Raw genomic sequence first — 25,685 nt, 5'->3', positions numbered from 1 at the left:
CTCCATGGCAGAAATGAAGGACAAAGAGCCCGTAATGGATCAAAGGTTGAGAATTAATGTAAATGTAGTGTGGTGCTGCTGCTCACTCTGCATGTTTAACAAAGTCGACTTCTGCCACTGTCTACAGAACTACTTGATTGCCTTGGCAACAGCAATACTTTGTCCCAATCCTGCCTCATGTCGTTCATGCATTAATTTGTCTATTTTTGTCTCAACATACGGTGCGGTGAATGGCAGGAGAAGGAGCTTCAGGAAGGGGAAATTATTTCCTTGGAAAAATGTGTGTGGGGTGAATAACCAGCATCGTGTGAATCGGGTGGTGTACATGAGGTGGGAAAACCAACACAATGAAGTGGTTTCTGGGTTGTGGTGGATGTGGAGGAAAAAAAAGGCATTTAAGTGGTAATGTGGATTATTCCCCACACGGGTGTGGATTTTCTCCCCTGATAACTGGCTCCGAGTATTAATATTTCATTAGCACAAATGAGATTGATCTTCTCGGTGACTCTCTACAGTGTGTTAACTTGTATTAAAGAGAGAGATAGAGGGAGAGCAAGTGTATGGAAGAAGAGGGGGGGAGGGGGGAGGGCACAAGAAGAAGAAGAAAAAAAGGAAGAGAGAGAAGTCCTCTGTGTAAGCCTTGAGCAAAGCAGAGGAGTGGCGAGGAGGGGAAACGGCTCTGTAGCTACTCAGAAGATGTGCATAGTGAGGCAGAAGCTCAGGCTTTCTTTTGATATGAACCTCAAGCGGCGGATCTTCTTCTCAGTGGGTAATAGCTGAGATTCTGTCGGAGACAGCTGGCGAGCAGAGTGGTGGTGGGGGGGGGGCGACCTGTAGCTTGGACCAGCGGTCCGAGGCTGCTGCTGCTGCTGCTGCTGCTGCTGCAGCATCGCTCAACTACTGCAGATAGATCAGTTGCTCCTCTTCCAGTAGATCGGGTGAGAGCGGCGAGTGGAGCAGCACAGGGGGGAGGAGATCACTCAGATCAGCGAGCAGCCCTAGTGCAGCGTGTTGCTCAGAGCGAGAGAGCAACGCGGAGGAGGAGAGAGCCGGGCCAGTTGCGTTCTGCTGTGAAGCAGGAACCGGGGGTCCATCCGATCGTCGGCGGGAGTTTCTTGATCAGAGGGGACGAGGCAGGAGCGCCGCAGGTCATTAATGCTCTCTCTGTCTCTCTGCCGATGTTTTGCAGGAGTGGTGCCAGCCAAGAGGAGTCCAAAGCTGGTGGTGAGTACTATGAGCTTCAGCTCTTTTGTGTGTGTGTGTGTGTGTGTGTGTGTGTGCATGTCAAAGTAGAGCTATTTAAAGAACAAAAGATTTGATATCAAACTCTTGCTCTGTCGCTTCAGAAATCGTCCCACTTTTTTTTCCTGCTGCCACCATTCCTCTTTACTTCTTCGACAGTCTGTCACGTTGACTTTTTGCTTCGTGCTCCTTTCTTTCATTGTTTTCCTGTTCTATTTCTCGCCTCTGTGTTGTAATCACTCTGTGTTACATCCCCGCTCTTTCCCTCCACTCCTGCCACGCTGCCATCCTGTGACTGATTAAGCAAAGCCTCGGCAGAACAGCGTAACAGTGACCAGCTGTTGGAGAGGGCAGACAGCCACAGCTGAGGGATGATGGGGCAGAGAGAGAGGGGGAGGCAGGGAGCAAAAAATAGGGATTGGGGATGAGGATGAGAGAGAGGGGGACCAGTGTGGAGCTGTTTGCCTAACAGCAGTGAATCACTGTGATAGCCCACAGATACAGAGGACGCACTGACGCTAACAGACAGGGAGAAGGGAGAAATGATGACAGAGTGGGCTGGAAGCAAAGAAGAAGGAGACGGGGAAAGCTGGGGGAGATATTGCAACAGATTGCAATGTGACTCGTAGTTGTGACGGAAAAGAGAGGACGGGGGAAGAGGGGAGAAACAAACAGATCTGTGAGCAGTGTGGGGGTCTCACTTGGGACAACGCAGCCATTCAGGAGTTTAAAGAGCAAACGCCTCCTGGTCTTTACGGCTCATCTCTACCTGATAAAAAACAAAATCAATACAGTTTCAGAAGAGACGCCAATGCAGCTTTAAATTACTCTCACCCTGTTTCCCCCCTGGAGAGCCTGAGAGTTCTAGCAGAAAGCAGAAGGACGCCTCCCTCCTGAGAGAGACTCGTCAAAGGCCAGTGAAGGGTTCAATTCCCGCCACCTGAGTGGATAAACCTCGTCCCGTGTCTCTTGATCGACATTAACAGCCCTGCCCTCACGTGGCTGGATATAAGGATTAGGATTAGTTTGAAAAAGGCATCGGTCAGAGCCGCGGCTGTCACCTATTCAGGTCACATGGTGCGGTGGATGGAGGAGTGGTGGGCGCTTTGAGGGGGGGGCAGTAGGGACCAATAGAGACCTTGCCTGACTGTCACTTTGGATTAGTTTGCCACTGGAGGAAAAGCCAGTGTTCCCCCCCTCTGTGTTTTGCCAGTGAAATGTCACGCTGCATGCGACTTTGTGTCAACCCAGAACAACCATTTTGCCTCCAGTTCAAGTCAAAATAGATGCTCACACTAAACTCCCATATGCAAGAGAGACTGCGCTGTCTCGCTCCATTAGGTACGGCTACAGTGATCACATTTTTTCACGACTGTTGTCTTCATTAAGAAGCATCACTGGAATTATTTGACCCCTTCATCTCATCCAGTGTGATGATTGAGAGGGTGGAAGAATGGTGCCACGACTCCTCGACGCACTAGTTTTATTATTCATATCAGACAGACAGAGATGGATAGATTCAGTTGTTTGCGGTCTCTCACTGTCGGTAATTATGTTTTCTCAGTAAGGCTCATTTTTCATAAAATGTTTTATAATGCGCAACTGCAAATAATAATGTGGTAAATCAAAATCAATCAGAATACAATGGTTACAGAGGTACCTTGCAGTACAATAGCATGGTTCTCCATACTCTCTAAGCGGAGCTCGACATGGGGGAGGGAGGGGGGGGTCTATGAAGTCGACTAACAGTTCCATTAAGTTGAAGGCTTAAGAGACACCAGAACTTAAAAAACTCTGGACAGTCAACACAAATATTTTATCTTTAGTTACAACAGAAGAACTATCCATCAATGTTTATTAAAAATTCACATTTTTAGGTGTTCAGTAATTCACCTGTGATATACAGTTTGACCAAATGCACGCCCTGTTGACCTCTCAGGAAACTAAGCAGTGAATATAACAGGAAAAATATGATAATAACCACACAAAAGCATCTGAGGGCATCAAGCTTCCACACCGACCTTGTTTGGTCCAGACATTCAGATTTTAAATTTTAGTCGGTATTCAAAATAACAGGTGCCTCAGACCACCGTGCAGACCAACGGACCACAATTTAGTCTGACCACAAGAGGTGGTCTTGGTCCGGATCGAACTGAACCATGATTCGGTCCGTTTGCAGTGTGAAAGCGCCTGAGAGACAGACGAGGCTGTTGGCTGACGATATGAAATCTGAGGACTCACCAGTCAGTTTGCCACTGAAATGAGTTCCCCTCCTGTTAAAAAGATGTAGTGTGTGGTTGGGATTAGGGTTTATGTTATGGCGTGGTTAGGTGCTTCATAAAATGACTGGTTGGGGTTAGGAGTAAGGTTTATTTCAGACTTTAAGGAATAACACCAGAATCCCTTTGTATCCTTTGTATTCAGCTCAGCGTTTTCATTCTGAGCTGAAGTTAGTCTGACCACACTGAATTCTTTCAGTGCCAAACTGTTTTTTTGTTTTGTTTTTAATCCACTGGATAAACAGCTAATTATTTTTAATCAACTTCAGGACACTAAGAAGCAACAGAATGCTCACAATACCTCTCACCTACCCACCAGGATTCTTGCTGTTCAGATTTTACAGTTTGGTTTCAAGCCAGATTTTTTACAGATTCCCGCCTCAACCGAGACCAACCTTGATTCCGTTTACAAAGATTTGTACGATTCATAAAGGCAGTATCTTTGTTCATTAAAATTCCCTCACATTGCAAACCATCTTTGTCTGGCAACCATGGAAACCAAATCATTACTCCGCACACTCCAGTAGGTGTTTTATAGAAAGATCGTGAGAGATGTTCTACTGCAATGTCTAAAAAAGATGACCTTGGTCGCTTTCTCTCTCTTTTTGTCCTCCAACGGTTTTCTCACTCCTCGTTTCCTCTGTATCTCGACCTTATCACTGACTCTGTTATCACTCTCACTTTTTCTCGGCTCTCGCTGCCCTCTACTTCCATCCCCTGCTCACATCCACCCCCATCGCTCACACACCTCTCTCTGTGTTTCCTGTCCACCCAGCACCAGTTAGAAAGGAAAGACAGCCAGAGCAGCTCCCAGCACAGTGTGTGCAGCCATCGCAGCACCCACACCGATTCTCCCAGCCACCTGCCCTCTGCCATGCCTAGTGAGGCCGTGGCTCCCACTCCTGCTGCCCCCACCCAGCCTCTGCCAGGCCTGCCCCCTCCGGACCCTGCAGATGGCACCCTCACCCTCCAGAAGAAGCCAGACCCCTTTAAGATCTGGGCGCAGTCCAGGAGCATGTACGAGAGCCGACGTGAGTAGAAATCAGTTCTGTCTTAATTTTGCGAAGTGTGCAGACTGCAGCTGAAAAGCGCTTAAACTTCTTTGTGTGAATGTGGCCTAAGATCTTCTGTCAAGAGAAGCGGGTGGCTTTGAATAAAGATAAAAAAATGTCAAAAGAAGCTCTCAACTGTGGAATGAGATGCCTAAAAATTCTGAGGCTGCATCACGTTCTTTTGTATAAGGATTTCTACAAAATGCTTTTTCATATCTTTCTTTGCTTTGTGCAGACTTTTTGAACAATACAAAAAGGCCCACTGTGTGATTCTGGGATAAGACATTAGACAGAGGTCAGGGAAAAACATACTTGAACAGATTACTGATTTTTCTAATTACTGCATTATATCCACCGACTGAATCAGTCAGACCATGGGCTACATCTCTGCGTGCATGTGTTGGTGTGCCGGTCAATGCCTCTTTTTGTGTTTGCCAAACAATTGTGTGGTCACTGACAAAGGTGCCTCCAAGAGGAAAGTGTCCTTGAAAACACACAAGATGTTGCTGCTGATTGGTGTGTGTGTGTGTGTGTGTGTGTGTGTGTGTGTGTGTGTGTGTGTGTGTGTGTGTGTGTGTGTGTGTGTGTGTGTGTGTGTGTGTGTTTGGGGGGGGGTATGTCATACAGACAGACGCACACAGTTTTGCCAGTCTTTTTTACATAGTGAAAAAACAAAGTGTGTGCACTTTACTGCACATTATCCAATGGAGGGACAAGCGACAGTTCACCTTCTAAGTTCTAAACCACTTTGAAGTTTCAAACTGACCCCATTTACAGGATCCGCCAGACAGCTTGTCACACAAAGTCTAATCACAGCGTAGATCAGGCAGCCTTTGTTTAACGCCTCAGTATTATTTGCCCGTTCAGGCCCACTCTCGCATCGCGAACCACTGTTAGGGTGTCACACCACTTAGTTTTCTGTTTCTCGTAGAAGAATCTCTGAGAAAGAGGACGGGTCCACCAGAACAACGGGTTCACTCCTCTTCAGGCTGAATCACATCAGTCAGCCTCCTGTACACACACTGGTGGTGACACTTGAGATGAGACTAGGTCTGCATATGCCTTGAAATACACTCCTGCGCTGCAACAGATTGCATTGTGATTGTACATCCATGCAATGACTGGAACTGCTGTGTTAGCTTGGCGCACACTTGTGATTGTTGCCAGCTAGACGTGCGAGTGTATTGCAGTGTTGGTTAATAGTCATAGCCGCCTGTAGAATCTAGGACTGCTTATGATTAAATATTAACTGGGCCCGGAGAGGGCTGCTTTAAGCTGCGGCTGATTGGTATATCTGTTTGATAACCCCTGAAGGAGCTGCAGCCCCTTTTCGAGTCGCCAGGGGGGGGGGGAGACACAAGTGAAACAAGAAAGGGAGAGGGAGACAAAAAAAGATGACAAAGAAGCCCAGATTCTGTGTCTGTATTTTCATATGTATTCATGCAGGCTGCCACATTCTAGGGCGCACTCCTGAATTCTCGAGTAGGTGCACCCATGCATCCATGGAGTGTACTCAGAGCAGTGTGTCAGTGGCAGGCCGGTGTCACTGAAAGGTGAGCTTTTGGGATTTTTGCTTCCCTCACTGCTTCACGTCATCCGTCGCTTGACGTGGCACACAGCGGCTTCTCTTACCGTTAGATTTCTTCGATCACAACTCTATAGTCACGGGTCAGCAGAGGGTTAATGACGAGTCGAAACCACAGCGGTTTAAATCACACCGCCTGAGCTATCGAGGGAAGCGTGGAGCCGAAGCTAATGGGTTCACTGCTGTCCTTGCATGGCAGCCGTGCAGACAGCAGGCAGTGCAGGGGAGAAAATGGCCTGTGTCTCGGGTGCGAACTGGCCCCGTGGGCTGAACAGACTGATACCAAATTGCCTGTGTCCTCCTCCACAGCCTGCTTTGTCCATGGCGAGATGCAAATGTGTGGGCAGTGGGTGTGGGTGTGTGTGTGTGTGTGTGTGTGTGTGTGTGTGTGTGTGCGTGATGGAAAGCAGGAGAAAAATAAGGATCAATGTTGACCAACTCTTCAGACTTGGCGGCTAGGGCTTTAGGGAGCTGGTCGACAAACCGGAAGGTTGGTGGTTCTATCCCCGCTTCCCCCAGTCAGTATGCCAAAGTGTCCTTGGGCATGACACTAAGCCCTAAATGCAGTTGGCGGCTTTTCCAACAGTGTATGAATATGACGGGAAAAGCGTAGTAAATAGCAGCGTTGTATAAATGTGTGTGAATGGGTGAATGTGACTTGTACTGTAAAAGTGCTTTGAGTGGCCGATGAGACTAGAAAAGCTCGGACTGCAGGTCTGTGAGTATGACATGGTCACAGCATGAGGCTCTGCCGCCCAGTTTGTGGTCTACAAGTGAGAACAAGGAGCCAATGTGCTCAACAAGGCAGGACTGAGGTGGAGGAGGGAGCAGGTGTTGATCTTGTCTGCTCTCATTCCGATGCTAATAGAGAAGCAACCGCCCTATTGATCAGCAATAACAGGAAGCAAATGTGTTATAATTAGACATAACAGGATTTAACTTGCTGATTAGAAAACATGCATTCAGGGATTAGCCTACAAAGATACTAATCAGTCAGGCCTTTGGGCAGTTTGGTGGAGGATCTCCATGGAGTGACTCACTGTTCCTCCTGTGTATTCCAGTGCCAGATTGCCAGGAGCAGGACATTTTCCTTTGGCGGAAGGATACGGGCTTTGGCTTTCGCATCCTGGGAGGGAATGAGCCCGGGGAGCCGGTAAGTGTCCCTCCACCTTTGAATCTCATGAATAGATTATTGTCACAGCTGATGATGAATGTTCTGTCCCTTTTTTTGTAATGTACTTGTTTTGTTGGTCTTGTCCGTCATTCCTCCTCCTCATGCTTCTCTGTTCTGCTGGAGCGGCCTTTAAACAAGAGTAGCGCAGTCCCATCACATCACTCTCTCTATAACAGGAGTTGTTGCTCTCCAGAGGGCCTTACAGACAGCTTGTTAAGAAAAGTCAAAAGCCTTGCCCACCGATCCTTCTGGTTGCACGCCATATTTGTTTGTAAAAGAAGGGAGCAAGAAGGGGAGCGGAATAGAGGGAAACAAAATGGAAGCAGGCTTCGGGTCTGCCCCACAGGAGTTAGTACTTGTTGTCTGTGCCAACGACGGTGGTTGTGCGCTTGTTTCTGTCAGAGCTGTGTGTACACTCCCACACAATGCCTGGAGCACACGAGCATCTGCGTGGCCCCAATAGGCAGCACTACCCCTCTCGATTTCTCAGAACGTCAGCCACAAATACCTTTAAGTAATGCAACAGCAGACTCTGAGACACTGCTGTGATTTAAAATCAAAAGGAGATGGAACCCACTGAGTCTTACGCTCGCCGCTGATGGATTCATTTACTTTGCATCTAATTTTATTTAATTTACTGCAGTTTAATGACTCTTAATTACCTAAATATTGTGATTATCAAGCTTTATTCACATCAGTGTTTTCACATCATGACACAAAAATGTGATAATTTAACCAAAGCACTGTTGAAAACAAACATATTTTTTTATATCATGCATTGTGTCTGTGCTCGCCTTTTCCAGATCTACATAGGACACATAGTGAAGTACGGGGCCGCAGATGAGGATGGGCGCCTGCGGTCGGGCGATGAGCTCATCTGTGTCGACGGCACGGCGGTAGTGGGCAAGTCTCACCAGCTGGTGGTTCAGCTGATGCAGCAGGCTGCCAAACAGGGCCACGTCAACCTCACTGTCAGACGCAAGACCCCCGGATACGGAGGTGATGGGAGTTTTACATGAAACTCGCTTTTCTTTCTGTGTAGGTGGGCCAAGTTTCCCAACATGAAGAGTTGTAGTAAAACACTTGTCTGACACGTCTCTTCCGCCTCCTCTCTAGTGTCAAAAGGAGAGGGTGACGTTCCTCCGTCACCGGCCTCCTCCCACCACAGTAGCACCCAGGCCCCTAGTCTGACGGAGGGCAAGCGGACCCCCCAGGGGAGCCAGAACTCGCTCAACACCGTCAGCTCAGGGAGCGGATCTACCAGCGGCATAGGCAGCGGCGGCGGGGGTGGCAGCGGGAGCGCGGTGGTGCCTGCCTCCTTGCAGCCGTATGACGTGGAGATCCAGCGCGGAGAGAACGAGGGCTTCGGCTTCGTCATCGTGTCGTCCGTTTCCAGGCCTGACGCCGGCACCACCTTTGGTAAGTGAGGCAGACTGAGCGGGAGCCAGATGAGATTGACAGGGATTTCCATCCAGTGTGACATGGGAAATTTATTTTGTTTACTATGGGCAAACGCTGTTTAACTTCAAAGGATAACATGGTTAAAATTTGAATCTGACTCAACGGTTTGATTATTTGGGCCTTTGTAATCTATATTGGTGCATGTTACATGAAACGAGCCTTTCGGATGATCATTATTTTCCCGTGATTTATTTCACTCGCATGCTGTGAGTACCACAAAAAAATTACTTCTAAACAGTAATTTCTTGGTCTTCGAAGCAATATTCTTCAAAAGGTTACTAAATGGCACTGACGTTGACTTGAAAACAATAAAATATACCACCATTTGAAAGTGATTATTCAGGGTTCACCAAGTTATCTGCAAGACTTTATAAGGCCCCTTTAACACAACAGAGAATATGATATACTTGTTTCACCTTAAAATTGCCCAACATATGGAAAACCAGCAGGGATGATATCACACCCTTTTGGGGCACACGATCAATAGACCCCACTTGATTGAAATCACCACAACTGAAATGAATGAACAGATTTAGGAGGGAAGGGATTAACCAATTCAAAGTGATAGATTGAAATGTGTTCATGAGACAATGAGCTTCCTAAAGCTACTGTAGTTCTTGCTGTAGTTGCTCTGTAAACAGCACAGCATCCTCCCAAAACTATTTAGTTTATAGACACATTACCTGTCCTGACAGCCTGCCATTAGATACAAAAAAATGTTTTATACCCCCCAGAGTTTTTGCTATCTCTTTTTCAAGACTTGCAGATACCTGCAAGAACCTTATATTATATGAAACAATCAGATGCCCTACGACTCAAGGCGTACAGTACATCCACAGCGATAGTGGACGCACCTCTGAGCGGAATGACTGATGCCGTCTCCTTGCAGAATTTCAGTATTTTCTCAGTCACTCCTCGTTGAGTTTGCTCCACTTTATAAATCGCGAGCGAGTGACATTTGACAGGAGTGCGCTTAATGCCACAGACCGAGGTCACTAACCTGATGTCACAAGCTCAGGGATAAAGAAATCCCTTCATGTGCTGAGCACGGTCCCTCGGGATCAGGCCCTGGCTACAGCTTTATCACAAACGCCATCATCACAGATTCATGTCTCACAGCTGCCTGCAACAATTCATTCAGCATGTAATTGGAGTTTACTCAGCAAAGTATATTTCTGTCCATACCATTTACGCGTCACGGAAAAACAGCAGAGTTGCATGCATTAAAGCTGCTCGGGCAGTGATGAGGAATCGCCAATGTTGTCCTCGAGCAAATTTGGCATTAACCTCCGAGTGATGCATTTCCAACACCAATGTCATGCCAAGGTCCCTTGTATAGTTAGCCATTATAATGATGTACTGTGACGTGTCACAGGCGAAACACGAGAATGGACGAGACGTCGGCAGCGCCAACTGTCCGGTGAAAATGTCATTGATCACATGGGCTAATGGTGTTGCTCTGCAAAATGCAATGCAAGAATCAGTGTATTATTTATAGTGACACCAGTGACAGTGTTCGTCAACAACCGTGTCTAAACGTCTTCCAGTCTTTTGATGTTCCTGTTTTTTCTGCTGCCTCGCTGCCCCCCATTCCCCCGCTCCGTCACTGTTCCTCTGGGGAAGATGAGATGAATGGACGTAGAGCTGTTGTATCGCCGTAGTAGCATCCTGCACTCTCCCTTAATGGATTCCAACCACGTGGGACGTGAGCTGAAATCTGACAAAGGAACACATTACTTAAGAAAAGCAAATACATGGCTCAGAGGATTCTTTCAAGAGCGCTAGATTTTTTTTGTGGGGGGGAAAGATTTTTCAGCTGATTCAATCTCCCATACAGCATGAGTACATAAACCTTTTTTGCTCCAGTCCAGTGGGGCCCATCCCCCTCTCATCCCTTCCCTAATACGACCTGGTGTTGGGTTTAACAGATTTAGTATTAAACCTTGGGTTCGCGCCACACCCAGCAATGTCCCACATCTCATCATTTAGGCAGTGACAAAGTGCTCTTCTTCTAATCGAGACGGAGGATAGCTGTGAAGTAAGAGTATGCAATAAATATATTGTTGAAAAAAATTTACTGGATGGAATGGGAAGAGCAAGGAGGAGCACAGAAAGGGTGTGACAGGGAGGGAGGGAGGGCGGGCGGGCGAGGAGAACCAGAGACCCCCAGGGTCTGTTCAGGGCTTCTGTGTAAACAAGACAGAATTGAACACTCACTCAGGTGCAAATTGTATTTCTTGTGGTGCTCACAATGAACACATGACTAGTGGCACACTCAGGCTGAACGTCGTACACTGCAGCAACGGCTGTGTGCTCACCGATCCCTGGCTGGGAGGAGTGTGTTTGGGGACAGTCAGGATGCTGTGACCAGTGTATTGATAGGCCGTCAAGTGTTAGCCGCAGGGGGCTCCGACTGCTGCCATATGATTCACAGTCCATTGATTAACATGTCACGCGATGGGGGTGGAGGACATCTTCTGCACAATCCCAAGGTTTTGATATTACACTGCTGTTTTTCCTCTTTTCTGGGGTGGGTAGAATTTTGCATGTGTTCTGACTGCAACATAGTAACATAGGATGTGCATACAACCTATTGGTTTTCTGTGGGTGAACTGAGATATGGTGATTTGGATAATTAACCTTCCCTCTCCTCTCTTTCTCCATGTTTTCTTTCCATCCTTTCCCTTTTGATTAAATATAAAATCGATACAACAATCAAATAATCACTCAAATAATCATGCCAATCAAATCATCATCACAACCCATTTCTGACACACAAAATACACATGGAAACAAACATGCATGTTAACACAAAAGCTGGAAATGCTTGTGTGGCCATGCCCCACAAAATAGGACGCATCATCGAAGGCAGCCCGGCGGACCGCTGCGGGAAGCTGAAGGTCGGGGACCGAATACTGGCCGTCAACTGCTGCTCCATCACCAACAAGTCGCACTCGGACATCGTCAACCTGATCAAGGAAGCCGGGAACACAGTCTCGCTTAGGATCATCCCTGGTGATGGTAAGGCTTTTGGCTTCCAGCCTCACATGGCTGTTTCATAATGCAGCATGATGTGACTTATTCATGGATGCAGTGGGAAGAAAAGGGCACCGCTGCTCTTCACAGGCAAGACCACTTTTCATCAGGGTGTGAACCCTGGTATCTCAGAGAGAGTGAGTCACTGAGTAGGAGTCAGGTGAAGTTGCCCCCAGAAACTACTGAAGTGCTCTCGCAAAAAAATTCTCTCTTTCTCCCAGCCCTTTGTTTGTTTTCTTTGCCTGATATCTTGCCTTTTGCAATATTTGGTCTGACAGGATTAAAAACACTGCTCACATTTAATCAAGGGCTTCCTGTTGGTGTTAATCTCCTCAGCCTGGTTTATTAAAAGGAAAGCCAACTACATAATATCTCTGCACGTGCAGGTTCCTATGGAGGATTTACTGCCTAAATAAAAACAAGTCCGATAAGGAGAATTACAATAAAACATACTCACATTGTTCTATATAGTTCTTCAGCATTTATTTTCGTAAATGTTAAAGGGCATTTTTTCTATGCTTTTGTTTTTAATAATTGGTTTAGTGGCACTGATCGCACCATATGTCAAAAGCAAATCTATATTTCAATGTGCATAGGGGTGGGCGATTTGACGATCTTATACCGTGGACGATCTTGATTTGGCATATGATCCGCTTTTCTGAGGAAACTTACAGATCGCGGGGACGTTTCTGTACTGCTGGGGAGAACGCATGCTTTACAACCAACAGATATCCATTTTTTAATAGAGAATACCTGCGTCATTACGGTATTTTACAGGGCGTTGCATTGTTGGATTATATGTAGCTTGTAACATGTAGTTTTGAAGTCCGTCTGTAGCAAGTCTTTCACACAGTTAATCAGCCTTAAAAGTGTTTGTTTGTTCCAGTTAAACCTGCAGGAGTCTGTGTGGTTGACAGTGGTGGAGGAAGTACTCAAATACTGTACTTAAGTGAAAGTTCAAATAAACAGACAAAAATATACTTAAAAGTTGAAGTACCACATAAATTTTTCTACTTGAGTACAAGAAAGAAAGTACTTGCTTTAAAATAGTTAAAGTATTAAAAGTAAAAGTACTTGTCTCTATATTCCTTCATGCAACGGTCTATAATATTTTAGTATGTTTCAAAGTTGACAGCAAATTTTTGCTATTGATTACGTTTCATTCGGGGGGAAAAACAACAATGCGACTGTAACACGTAACACAACCCAGTGTAGAAATGTAGTGGAGTAGAAAGTATAGATATTTGCTCTTAGTTGTAGTGGAGTAAAAGTCAAAAGTTCACACAACCAAATCTACATAACTAAAGTACAGATACATGAAAAATGTGCTTAAGTACTTGTTACTTTCCACCACTGGTGGCTGAGCCACATAACCAATGAAAACACTGAGCAGAGCTACAGTATTCAGCAATACCGTCCATAGAGGCAGAAAATGCAGCTTAATTAAGACTGGAGGTGAGAGAGGTGGGAACCAACTCCCCCACACACATGCTCACTAACTCACAGGCTTGTGCGCGTTAATGCACAATGCAAGGGGTCCTCGTAGAAAACATGGCATGGCCTTAAAAATGGGAAAACTGTCAGTTATTAATCCACCTTATTCTCATTTCTGATACCACAAAAGACCTGTGGGCTCGTAGAAAACAATTTCTTTGAGTATGCAGGGAAAAGTGTGTAAAGAGCCTTGAGTCAGGCTGATGTTCTATCGAGCCGTGGTCCAGTGTCAGTGACACTGATGTGTGCTGCTGGGTTCCTGCTCGTCATGAGGGAATTAATGAAAAGGAAGACCGTTGTCCTCGTATTTTCTTGTCCCGAATAGCAGATGAAACAATGTTGCAAGTCTTTTTTTTTCTCCTTCCTTTACTGCTGTTTTTCCTCTTCTTTTTTTCATGCAGTGGGGCCAGTGTTGTTCATGAGTAAATGGCAAATGACAACATCACAGGCAGTTAGCATCAGGTTGAATAGAGTAGCCTGTGGGCGGATAAAGGGACTCTTCTGCACAGTAACATCAACAGGCAAATGCATTAAACAAAAGGCAGTCTTTTTATTTGAGTTGTCTCCCTTTTCATCTTATTTTCGCTGTGTTTCCTCCCAGAATCTTCCAATGCTTCTCTGCTGACCAATGCTGAGAAGATAGCTACCATCACCACCACACACACACCTCAACAGTCCACAGAGTTACGGTAGGTGATGATGCAATATTCATTTTATAATACGCACAAATTTCTTGAATACATTTTTTTTTAATACAGCAGTGTGCGTCTTCTTATTACTTTCCCTTTTTTTAAAGGAATAACTCAAAGTCGAAAGGAGCTCCACCTCCTCCACCCACACAAAGTCAGGTAAGGATAGATGTTTTGACTCCACAGTTAATAATCGTCTGGGTTTTCGATCAATACATCAGTTACCAGCTGTCAGTCATGTAGGAACACAAGGGACACAACTGATCATAAAGTCTACACAAAACCCCTTTTTGAGTTTGCAAATAGTCACGCACACTTTAAGACTGTCTCTCCGCAAAGGCATTTTTCTCCCAGAAGGGTTGTTCACACGAATAGTGACAGAAGAAAATAAAAATGGGAGCAGAGAGAGGGAGATTTAATTATGGTTAGAAGCAGTTGGACACAGCAATCCAATCACATCTACACTCCCCCAGAGAGCAGGTCAAAGTATCCTTAAGCGAGACCCTGAACCCCTAGCTCCCCTTGATGAGCATATGACATCCATTGTAAAGTGGGAAACTCCACTCCTCTGATAACGAGGTGAAATGTATATATTTATATATAAAGTGATATATTAATATATACATTTTATTCAATTCATTGCTTTAAAGTGTCGTGAAAAAATTACCCGACAGTGGAAACACTTGGTTTGGTCTAGACTAATTTACGTGACTCCAACGTCTGGATCAGTCGTAAATTCTATTCGTACTTGAGAGAAAACTCAAATTACGAGAAAATTGATGAATGTTATCCCAAATCACTCATACGCATAACTTAAGAATAAATCTGTTTGTATGAATGGTCCTTGCATCCAAGTTGAGGTGTCACATCCTAAACTGTATTTTTCTTTACATGTACATATAGCTCTCTGACCTTCAAATAGACAAGTTTTTTCGCCTATTTTATGTGAAATAGTCTCTGTTCCTTATAGAGTAATGTCTCAAATATTCTAGGTGCAATCACATTAGGGATGATACTATTTTTCTTAGTCCTCGGTTGAATTGACCTCTTTTGTTCATTTCAAAAGTAAAGTTTCTCCAGTATCAGTAAAAGATTGACATTACAATGAGTAAGTGGTTTAATGCTGAATAAAGCTTTGGACCTGTGAGAACCAGAGAAAATGATTTTGGGGGAGACCATACCTCTCTTGGGAGGGAATGTTTGAGGAGTATGGTGAGTTTTAGTCCAGCCCTTGTGTTGCCCTTGCTTGGTGATCTGAACCCTGCTCACAGGCTCTTGCAGCATTAATTATTCATGCTTTTCGAGGTATTGTACTGCCATCGACGTTTTGTGAGTTTTTTGTGAGACAGGGCTTGATTAGTCCTGGCGTTTTGGACTCACCTTTTGACTCCACTGCAACACAGATTAGTCGACCCCCCCTTGTCTCTCTGTGACTTTCTCTTTATCTCTTCTTCTTCATGACATAGGATGCCGAGTTCTACTCTGTGGACCTTGAGCGGGACAGTAAAGGCTTTGGCTTCAGCCTGAGAGGAGGACGGGAGTACAACATGGACCTGTACGTGTTGAGATTAGCGGAGGATGGGTCTGCTGTCAGAAATGGCAAGATGAGGGTACGAAACTAACAATTAATTTGTGACTACAGGGACTCTTTTTCTCAAATCCATCTCTTCTATAGATCTCGGCAGACTGGAAGTCTATACTGAAGAAAATGTTAAAACTTTTTTTCGCCTTAACTCAGCATTTCTGTAGTTGCGGCTACCTGCCTTTGAAGGGCAGTAGAGGTTTTCCTTCATTTGCACACTGCTGATGAAATATTATTTGCTGGCTTTGATAACAACGGGCCTCTCTTTGGTTTAGGTCGGAGATGAGATCCTGGAGATAAATGGTGAGAGCACAAAGAACATGAAGCATTCACGTGCCATTGAACTGATCAAGAACGGGGGTCGGAGGGCACGGCTCGTCCTCAAGCGGGGAGATGGATCTGTACCTGAATATGGTAGGCAAAAATGTTGCAATTAATTTCATCCTCTTCCTTTAAATGAATTGCTAATGTCAGCATTGAACTGTTATTACTGTTGCAGCTGTACACACTGCAGGGACATGCACTTTTCTACCTGACTATTGATGAAATGCAAATGACTATTTAACACAGATACGCGGATACATTAATGTAACTGCCTGCCATGGATCCAGCACAAGATTGGACTGTCAGATATTATTGACCACTGAAGAAAGGGCTGCCACAAAAGCTTGTTCAGTGATTTATACTCTTCAGGATTTGTATGTTTTATAGCTGGAGTAATATTCTCTCCCAAGAGTATTATGCTCCTCTGATAGATTATTCTGCTTACAGTCTCATTGATGTGTTTCTATAAAGGTTTCTGGTTTATTTGGGGTTTAATTTTCTGACAATTTCCCTCACATTTGGGTTTTTGATTTTATATCAAGTGTAATGTCTTCTTGTCTTTCACAACAAACACCTTCTTCTCTCTATTAAGATGTACTGTAAAACAGCCTCTTGTCTGTTTTATTTGTCTTCTCCTCTTCCTTTCTCACTGATTCTCTCTCATTGCTGGGCTCTTCCTCCTCTCTCCAGCGATGATGACTCCTCATCTCGCTGTTGGTACAATGAGGAATGACAAGATGGGAGAGCCCTGTTTCTACCTAATGGGCCAAAATCAGACCACGGTTTGTAGCCAAAAGTCTGTCCCAAATCCACTCTGTCATCTTTTCCTTTCAGTTTTACCCAGCACTCCCTGCGGTTCATCCCTACCAGCATCCCACTTCGTGTGTTTGTGCGTGGATGTGTTTACATTGTGTACATGCTTTATGTCTTGCTGTGCCTGAATTGAACTTAAAAAACTTTTGTGAATCCATACACGAACAAATCCTCTCCCTATGCGAGCGCCAGACCAGATATTTTTAAAAGGACTAATTTAACCCCACTGCTTGTCAATTGCTGCTGTCATAGCAACCCATCTCTAATCTGGCAGACCTGCAGCCAAACACACTCGTTTTTCTGCTTTGGTTTTGTTCTTACCAACGATGCACATTGAGTTGTTTATCATTTTGTCTCAAATGATTTCCTAGGTGCCTGCTGTGTCACTGATAACCCATGCCCCTACACTTGCCAATGTGTTGCACCTGCTGACGTCACCTTGTGTTTCAACCCGCAGCCCCATAGAACCAAATATTGAAGTGATTTATCAATTTATGTGTACAGATGTCAAACTATATTGTAAACACATTTATATTTGTTTCTGGGGATATATATATGGCATATGAAAGAGCACATGTATGCATGATTTCCATAAATCTCTGCATTGACCTGTCATGTCAATGCAAGGGCTCACCTGAATCAACAATGAAAGTCATGTCTGCCGAGCACAATAAACGTCATGTAATTGGTGTTAAAGTTTTCCTCAGCCACACTCCTCTTGTATTTCTAGTCAACAATATTTCTCCTCCCCTTTCCTCTCCTGCAGACGGCAGCAGTGACGGGCACCCTCCCACACCCGGGGCACAAAACACTCCGGAAGTGAGAACGCTGCCACCCAACAGCAGATATCACACCTCATTGGAGTCCAGTTATCCACCAGATCTTCACAAACCATCACGCCAGGAGGAAGCTGCGCGTGGCCGAGACGGGGACAGGAACAGGGTCAGGGCTGGGTCAGATCAGATGGACTACCAAGGCCGGCAATTTAACCCCCACCATCATCACACCTGGAATAACAATCACAGTCAAAGTACCCCCAGACAACAGTCTCCAGACAACAGTAACAGCAAAAGTGGCAACAAGAAGAGCCGAGGCCGAAAAGTTAAAAAGTCTGAGTCGGAGAGCGGCATCTCTAAACTCCTAAAGACTCTGAGGAAAGACAGCTCGGGGAAGAAGGCTGCAGCTGCTGAGAAACTGAGGGGCCGAGAGCTCTCGACCAGCAGTTCTACTTTGGATGGGAGGTTTCGTCAGCAGCGCCGCGGCTCCCTTGACCGTTCACCAACCCCAAAACGCACCTCGTCCCCTGATCGTCGCCGGGCCAAGTCGATGGACCGCAGGGCAGAACGAGCACACCGGGATCGTACACCCGAGAGGGAGAACGATGATGGAGGGTTCCTCGCGGTCACTCCTGAACGCAAGTTCTATGAACGGAGGCTCCTCAAGGACTCGCAGATCGCTGGACAAGTCAGGGAGGCCACAACCCCCGAGCGCACCAACAACTATGGGGATTCCTCGTCTCTTTCCAGGGGTCGTACACATGATAGAACCATGAAGAACGGCAACCTCCTTAGAGACTCTTCCTCAGAGAGGAGGGAGGAGAGATGTCAGACGAATGGGACACCAGAGAGACGATACCAGATGGAGCGGGACTCTTCCCCTGACAGCACCTACAGCAGGGACGAGCTGAACTATGCAGCAGCACCCAGATTGAAGGACTACTACAGCATGATGAAGAACAACACTCCACACAACAATGCTGCCTACAACAACGCAGGCCATAACAATAACGCAGTAGGCCACAGCCCAAACCAGCTCCCTGAGCCGAAGAGAAGGCTGTACAAAGAAAGCTCCAAAGACCTCAGCATCTAGAGCAGAGCAGAGATCCCCCTCGCCACTCTCTCCTCTATCTGTGCAAACTATTTACCATACACTGGAATTGTACTTCTGAGGACACTAACTCTTGTGCTTTACTTGGTCGACTGATGTATTGATTAATTTGATTGACTTAACTACTTGTGATCCCATCCAGAGATTCATAAAACAGCAGGAGTACAATCCTTCTATCAGTTCATCCTGGTTGTTTTGTCATTGTTATAGTTTTATTTTGAACATAAGAGGTTGTTGTACTATAGTAAAGGTATTGTATGTGCCTGCATATGAAATCAGTGATATTGCTTTTTGTAGGCAGTGCTGAATCTAAATATTTGTTCCCTCAGAGGTATGAAACATGCTTCCACTTGTGGTAACTTCTAACTACTAAACTTGTTTTCAACTCGTTTGTAGATATCTTTTCCATTCCTGAATTGCTTTACTGAACAAACTATAGCACAAGACACTGAGAGTTCACAAGAACTGTGAAAATCAAGTTGGACTTGAGGTAAATATCAAAATTTGAGATCTGATGGTAAAACTAGAGTGATAATTATAGAAATAATATATGACTTGCTCACTATTTATTTTTTAATTTGGCACATATCTTGAGCAAACTTCCTGAAACCTTTAAAGGACCAAGGTAGAAGTGTACTCTGTATCTGGGAAAGCATGCTGTACCTTTACTTGTGTTGCATCCATGAAATGTGTGGCAGCTCACCGTCCTTTGCCTAAATGCACCCACACAATTGAAATTTAAAAAAATAAATCAGACAACTGATCTGAAAATTTGCAATGGTTTTATTAGTTACTTATTTGGAGTGGGATTAGTAAATAGTCTGTTCCTTTGTGTGTGATGATGTAGGGGGGAAGGACCCTGACTCACTTTCAGCTGCTCTGGTTGATTCTCCATTGTGGAAAAATAGTTATCTAAATTTGTAGCTCATCTAAATTGCAATTAAGTACTTTAGATGAGTCTGCATAATGACACAACACCAGCTTGAAGCTGCCATAAAATATAGTTTTTCAAATATGCCAAAAAAAACAACAACAACGGTAGTGATTTAAAGCCTCTGCACATCGATTGTCTACCCACACAGGTATTTTACGATAAGACCTCTTCTCTGTGTGGGCTTGGACAAGGTGGGTTTAGACTGACAGCTCCGCTGTCCTGTTAATTCTGTAGCACCCGTTTGGGTGGCATGACTTGTTGACGCGCTGTGTCATTGTTCTTGTTGGTACTTAAACTTTTGTGACATCATAAATTACCACCATAGTTCAACCCAATTTCAACCAGACCAGCCAAAGCCAGAGTAATTAAAAAATGCCTTTGTGCATGTGCAGAGGCTTTAAAACAAATGTGTAAATTATCCCTGTGCAAGCTGCATGTGTAAATTAAAGAGTAGTTTAACCACTTTATCTGGCAGGTCTGAGTGAGAATAGTCGATAAGGAACATGCACTGTAATCCCACAGTAATTGTTAGCCCTGTCCTCATGTTGATGATTTGTGCACCGACCACCTCCTGGGTCCTGACACAAAGAGATGATGCATTTTGTTGTGTTGGTAACATATGGAGAGTCCTGGTACAGGAGGTGACCAATCTGCCATGCTGAGCCATGTTGTCACACCACTGGAGTCGAACCGCTGCTTTATAATGTGTTTTGTGTGTATTCTCTGTTTTATGTTTCATTAAAGAACTAAAGTATATTGGATAAACCACAACAAATTAATTGTTTGATCACTGTCGTTGCCATGGTACTGTATTTAACAAAAAAAGACAAAAAATTTAAATACATTTAAGAAGTTAATCTGTTGTTCATCAACAGTAAAGATTTCCTCCAATGTAACTATTAGGAACCCTTAAATAAAATAAAATGTTGCCTTTTTCTTGTACAAAAGAGAAATTTATGAAAAACCTCAGCAGTGAGGAATGTGATATTGTGTTTATATCTCTGAAATGGACCTGATGATTTATGGGAAAATGTGTTGATTAACTCTGGATCAGGTATGTAAAGACATTTTAAAATGAAAATACTGTCTTTGGTCAATCAGAAACTGTTTGATGGTTTGAATCTCTCTCGATGGTTAGCCTGCCTTTGTATTATAAAGCACTTGTATGCAGTCTGTGTTCTTCAAGCATTATTTCTTGCAATGTGCTCCAGACATAATGCTGTCTCTGTGTTGATAAAAGCAGTACATGTATATGGGCCAATCTTTTTTATAAAACTATGCATATACAGTATAAATACTACATTGTTCATAGCTTTATTTGACCCATGAAGCTATACATAACATTAGTCTAAGTACAAGTAGATGTGGACTTATCCAGCTTCTTTCCTTGAGATGGATTACAATGTATATGTAGCTATCAAAAGAAGTCTGTGAATGCTATTTTTATTATCAAATAAAGTTTTCCATACAAATTCAAAGGGATTTCATATTTCTGCACAGATGTTTTTCCGTAAGGCCTCAGGAGAGGATTTTTGACTTTGATCAAATGACCAGTTATGTGTCAGTTGTGGTCACGCTACGCTTTGAAATGCTGCTTTAGACTTTCATTGAAGACTGGAGGAAGAAAAGGTATTTCATCTTATCTGTTCAGCATGTACAGTAGTCCAATCACTACTACTATCTTGTATGTATCCTTAGCAAAATGACAAAGCACAAAAATCACAATTTCAATTGTTAGAAATATGACCAAAAATGCCACTTGTGTTCTTCGGCATCTCCAATAATACAATGTAATAAAAGTAAAAAAATGTCATTAGACAGTGCAGAGAACTGAGGTACTTTTAAAGGGGGTGGAGTTGTTTTCTGCTGCACTCTTCTAAACGGATTTTTCATTCATGTACCAAAACCTTAATTGCAACCCATTTATGTGAAAACACATTTTTCAAATATTCTTCCATTATCGACAGCACAGTTGTGTAACCACAGAATGAAAAGCATTTCTTTATTTTTCTCAAGCTCTCAGCAGGAGCTTTAAGAAATATCCACTAGTATGATGGTTGCTATAGCTACACATGAAGGTCATTATAGGAAAGATCTTGAGGTATTTGTTTTTCTCACGGTCTGGCATATTAAACTGACAACTGAGGAGCAACATTTCTGTTGCTTATCATACCAGTACAAGAAATGTTTTTTTTTTATGGGGTCCTGCCTTTAAGAACTTAGCATTCAACTTAAACACTAATGCTATAAATTTGAACAGACCTCAAATGGATATATACTCAATAATAAACCTCCCCAGTAGTATCTGCAGTATTTTTCCTCTGTTAGTACTGTAGTAGTCACAATAGAGCAATTATAACTTCAATGAAATCATTTTTTTTTTTAATATTAATTAATAAATGCTTGTATCTGCTTACAACAATACTTTTTGTAATAAACCAATGTATATGCTATAGTGATTCTTCCTCTACGTAGGTTTAGGTCTGGGTTGTACGTGGTATGACAGATGTAATGAATTCAGGTGAGGACTGTTTCCATTCTTTGACCTTTTGCATCACCTTGGAGGGTACATATTTGTGTTATCCAATAAGTATTTGTCTATGTTAACCTTTAATTAATGTGATTAATATTTGTCATAGGATAAAGTTGGATGATAACTCATGTGTATTGTTCATCCCTGACTAATAATGTCATAATCTCACTGCAAGGCCAAGCTTTAAGTCCAAGGTGACCTGTGATCAAAATGAGATTACAGTAGCCATCTGGATACCACTATGAAAGAACCCAACACTGTTCAATACAAGTTTTTTGTACAGTGTAAGTGTGTGTATCTGTCCCACAGCAGAAAAGCAGTACTCCCTATAATATCTCAAAAGTAGAAATCGACTCGAGACATAAATGCATTCTGAATAGGTCCTTCACATTTATTGGTTTGATTAAATAAACTACAGTCATATGAACTTTGCCCAAATTGTAAGTAAAACATAAACAGAATGAGTCATTTGCAAAGTGCGATTTATTTTACGTTGCCTTGATTACATGCCTCTACATTCAAAAATAAGCCAATATCATATAGGATCCAACTGTAAAAACATAACATTTTTCCCCTTTACTCTCAGAAAAAAAGTCATAGATTGTTAAATTGGATATTCTGTAAATACAGGAACAACTCTGTAAATACAGGAACAACTCTGTAATGGGCTGACCTTTCCTGCAACAGTCTTTAGGTTGAACCAACTCGTAAAAATACAAAAAGGAAGTTATTTCTGTAGACATTAGCCTTCAGTCGTTTCCCGGGGGGAGCGGAAGTCTTCTTCTTGGATCGTGGATCATGGAGCCTTTGTAGATGACCCTTTTTATGCAGGTGACACAGAACTGGCAGAGGAGGCCTCGGTCTTGGTGCTTGACGCTCCCTCCTCCTCCTCGAAGGGATTCTTCCCACAGCACAAGGTGGTGATCATGCAGTGGCGGAACTGCTTGTTCATCATGATGTAGATCAATGGGTTGTAGATGGAGGAACTCTTGGCAAAGAAGGCGGGGAAGGTCATGAAGAGAGGTCCGAACTCAGAGCCCTGATGTGTGAAGATATACCAGGCCACACTTGCATAGGGACACCAACATACCAGGAAAGCGATAACCATGATTACAACCATGCGGGTGACTTCCCTCTCAGCCCTTTGGGTGGTCTCAGACTCTTGCTGGGCAGCAGCAGCCTCCTTGACAGCACAGAGCAGACGGCCATAGCAGAAGAACACAACAACCAGTGGAATAAGGAAGTGGCAGATGAACATGTAGATAACGAAGGATTCATTGTTGAAACCTTCTGCACGTGTATAGTAGTCGACTCCACATGAGCACTGCATGCCCTCAGGGATGTAACGAGACCAGCCAACAAGAGGGGGTACGGCACAAGCAGCTGCTGCAAACCAGGTGAAACCCAAACCCATGATTGCGTGATTCTCCCCAAAGCGGAAATTGCTGATGGGCTTGCAGACAACCATCCACCTTTCAATAGCCAGAACAACCAGTGACCACAGTCCAATTTCACCTCCAAGGGTAGCAAAGAATCCTTCCAGATTGCAGCCAAGGCGACCTAGAACGAAGTAGCCATGCATAGAGGTGTAAATCGTTGTGGTGAATCCTCCGAACACCATGAAGAGGTTGGCCACTGCGAGATTGAGTAGGATGTAGTTTAGAGGGGTCCGCAGCTTCTTGTGTTCGAGGGTTACGTAGAGAGTGAGGAAGTTGATGGGGAAGCCAAGAAGGATGAGCAGGAACATGTAGGCACCCAGGGCAGCATAAGCTGCTGGGCTGACAAGGTAGTACTGAGGGTAATCATAAGGACTCCGGACAATGCCGGTGGTGTTTTGCATAGGGATATAGAAATATGGTCCCTCTGTGCCATTCATGGTTGCGGCTTGTGATGGTTGCAATCAGCCCTTCAGTGGTGTTTCTTCTGGCAGTTCAGGAAAGTGATGGAGAAGGACCCTGCTACAAATAGACCCAGGTGGCCACAGTCTGGCTTTTTAAAAGGCACACCTTGGATTATCACTTTCCAAATCCGTCAGCACAAAGTGATTTAGGCCACAGTTAATATCTAATCCAGCCACCTATGCAAACATAACTGACCACTCATCAAGATATTAAGGTTACACCAGCTCTATCACGAAGCTATCCAATGACTGCTTATTTTAAAACATGACTACACAACATATTTCAATTTTTTTTTAAAAGTCCATGCAGGTGCAAAACATGCAAGGATTGTCACCACCAATTTGTTTATACTTTCTCAGTAATTTTAGTACAATTTGTTTTAGCTTGGTGATGTTTCTGCTGCTGGGACCCTCCAAACCACTGAACCTGAATAAAGCAAAAGCAGGCAAGGAATTGAATAGGTTTAATTAATTGCTTTACTCTGTAACCCCACACTCTTAATCTAACAATATATGTCTAACTATATCACTAAGTAACTTTTTTGTGGTTCGTGGTAGTTTGTGTTGTTTGTTTGTCAGGAAGCCCTCGAAAACGAGATGGTTTATCTCAAGGGGTTTATCCTCAAGAATAAACTTGTACAACAATATCTGGATAGAAGTGGGTATTTTATATAGACCACTTTAGTGAGCCTAGTCCCAGGTAGGTGGCTTAGAACATACAGGGGTGTCCTGGTCAAAATAGTAGCAGAAGATAGAAAGAAAAAATTCTGAAAAAATATTCTGGTCTCATACATTAACTCATGCTGTAATATAATTAATGTAGAGCAGAGGTATTGGTGTTGCAGAGCGATGGACAATCTTAGCTGTTGTTAAAGAGCTCAGCACTTTCCTAATGAGTGTTGTATTAAAGAGATTTGGGGCTTATGGGTGTGTTACTTTCACAGCCCTATAATGGATTTAATGTCGCACAGGGTCATTCTCTCTCTGGAGGATGTTGCTGTCTTCCTGTGCTTTTCTTTCCTGTTATTCATTTATTTTATTTTAATTTTTAATTGGGGGGGTGTAAGGAATGGGTAGCGTGTCAGATTAATGAAACTATGAATTTTGACAAAACTTGAGTGAGTTACAGTAGTTGTATGGGCCACTTTGAGATCCCATGATATTACCGGTAAGTGCTAAACTCAGGAGTGAAATTATGATTTTATTTTGTACCCCAATTTATTCAAAGGTTTACATTTTTACAATGTACTCGAGTACTTGGCACTGGATCTCATATAGTTCTGCAAATTGAGCTGAAATGATAATCACTAACTATTTTGAAAGTTAATTAATTGTATATATAGTACTTCACTAAGGTGTGATTTAGAACTTGAGTTCAACTGAAACAAAACATGAGTTGAAGACAAATCAGACTACAGGCAGTGGGAGAGACGCAAGAGCTGCAATCTGCACCTGTTATTTATCCACATACTGTAAAGCATTTACAGATCCAAGAGATCAGGGCAGACCTGCTGCCTCACTGCAAAGTCTCAGTTCTGACAGGTCTGTAGGTGTTTTGCTGCCCTCCTCAGGAAGCCAAAGTAAGTACACTTTGCACAAAAATATCTCTTATTTGTTTTTAAGGATCAATCTGAAACACCCAAACTGAGAATAACTTTGTGAGAACTGCCCTTGATTCAACATGTATCTTGAAGTTTACC

General features: G+C 43.7%; 2 protein-coding genes and 1 non-coding gene across 18 annotated transcripts in view; 1 reads left to right on the top strand and 2 right to left on the bottom strand.

Annotated features, from left to right (window-relative positions):
* The window catches only part of LOC118316480 (membrane-associated guanylate kinase, WW and PDZ domain-containing protein 1), an 83,088-nt gene extending 62,058 nt beyond the window's left edge, over positions 1–21,030 (top strand). For 11 of the 16 annotated variants that reach the window (XM_035644328.2, XM_035644325.2, XM_035644326.2 and 8 more), the window contains 11 exons: positions 1,190–1,224; positions 4,297–4,552; positions 7,220–7,311; positions 8,136–8,331; positions 8,449–8,751; positions 11,611–11,814; positions 13,925–14,012; positions 14,120–14,171; positions 15,479–15,622; positions 15,870–16,008; positions 17,498–21,030. In XM_035644328.2, coding sequence (XP_035500221.2) covers positions 1,190–1,224; positions 4,297–4,552; positions 7,220–7,311; positions 8,136–8,331; positions 8,449–8,751; positions 11,611–11,814; positions 13,925–14,012; positions 14,120–14,171; positions 15,479–15,622; positions 15,870–16,008; positions 17,498–18,600 — 2,612 coding nt within the window. In that variant the 3' untranslated portion in view covers positions 18,601–21,030. Of the gene's footprint in view, positions 1–1,189; positions 1,225–4,296; positions 4,553–7,219; positions 7,312–8,135; positions 8,332–8,448; positions 8,752–11,610; positions 11,815–13,924; positions 14,013–14,119; positions 14,172–15,478; positions 15,623–15,869; positions 16,009–16,608; positions 16,701–17,497 lie in introns of all 16 variants that reach the window. The other 5 variants (XM_035644338.2, XM_047330746.1, XM_047330744.1 and 2 more) reach the window with 2 other exon arrangements.
* LOC118316490 overlaps positions 1–25,685 on the bottom strand; it is a 39,522-nt gene that overhangs the window by 4,789 nt on the left and 9,048 nt on the right. The window lies entirely within an intron of this gene.
* On the bottom strand, positions 22,551–25,118 carry rho (rhodopsin). Its single transcript, XM_047330755.1, has one exon. The coding sequence runs from the start codon at positions 23,959–23,961 to the stop codon at positions 22,909–22,911; it is 1,053 nt and encodes a 350-aa protein (XP_047186711.1). The 5' UTR covers positions 23,962–25,118; the 3' UTR covers positions 22,551–22,908.

This window comes from Scophthalmus maximus, chromosome 3 (genome assembly GCF_022379125.1).
Source record: "Scophthalmus maximus strain ysfricsl-2021 chromosome 3, ASM2237912v1, whole genome shotgun sequence".
Lineage (NCBI taxonomy): Eukaryota > Metazoa > Chordata > Actinopteri > Pleuronectiformes > Scophthalmidae > Scophthalmus > Scophthalmus maximus.
The sequence above is the reverse complement of the archived record's forward strand: the minus strand, read 5'-3'. Positions and strand labels throughout refer to the sequence as shown.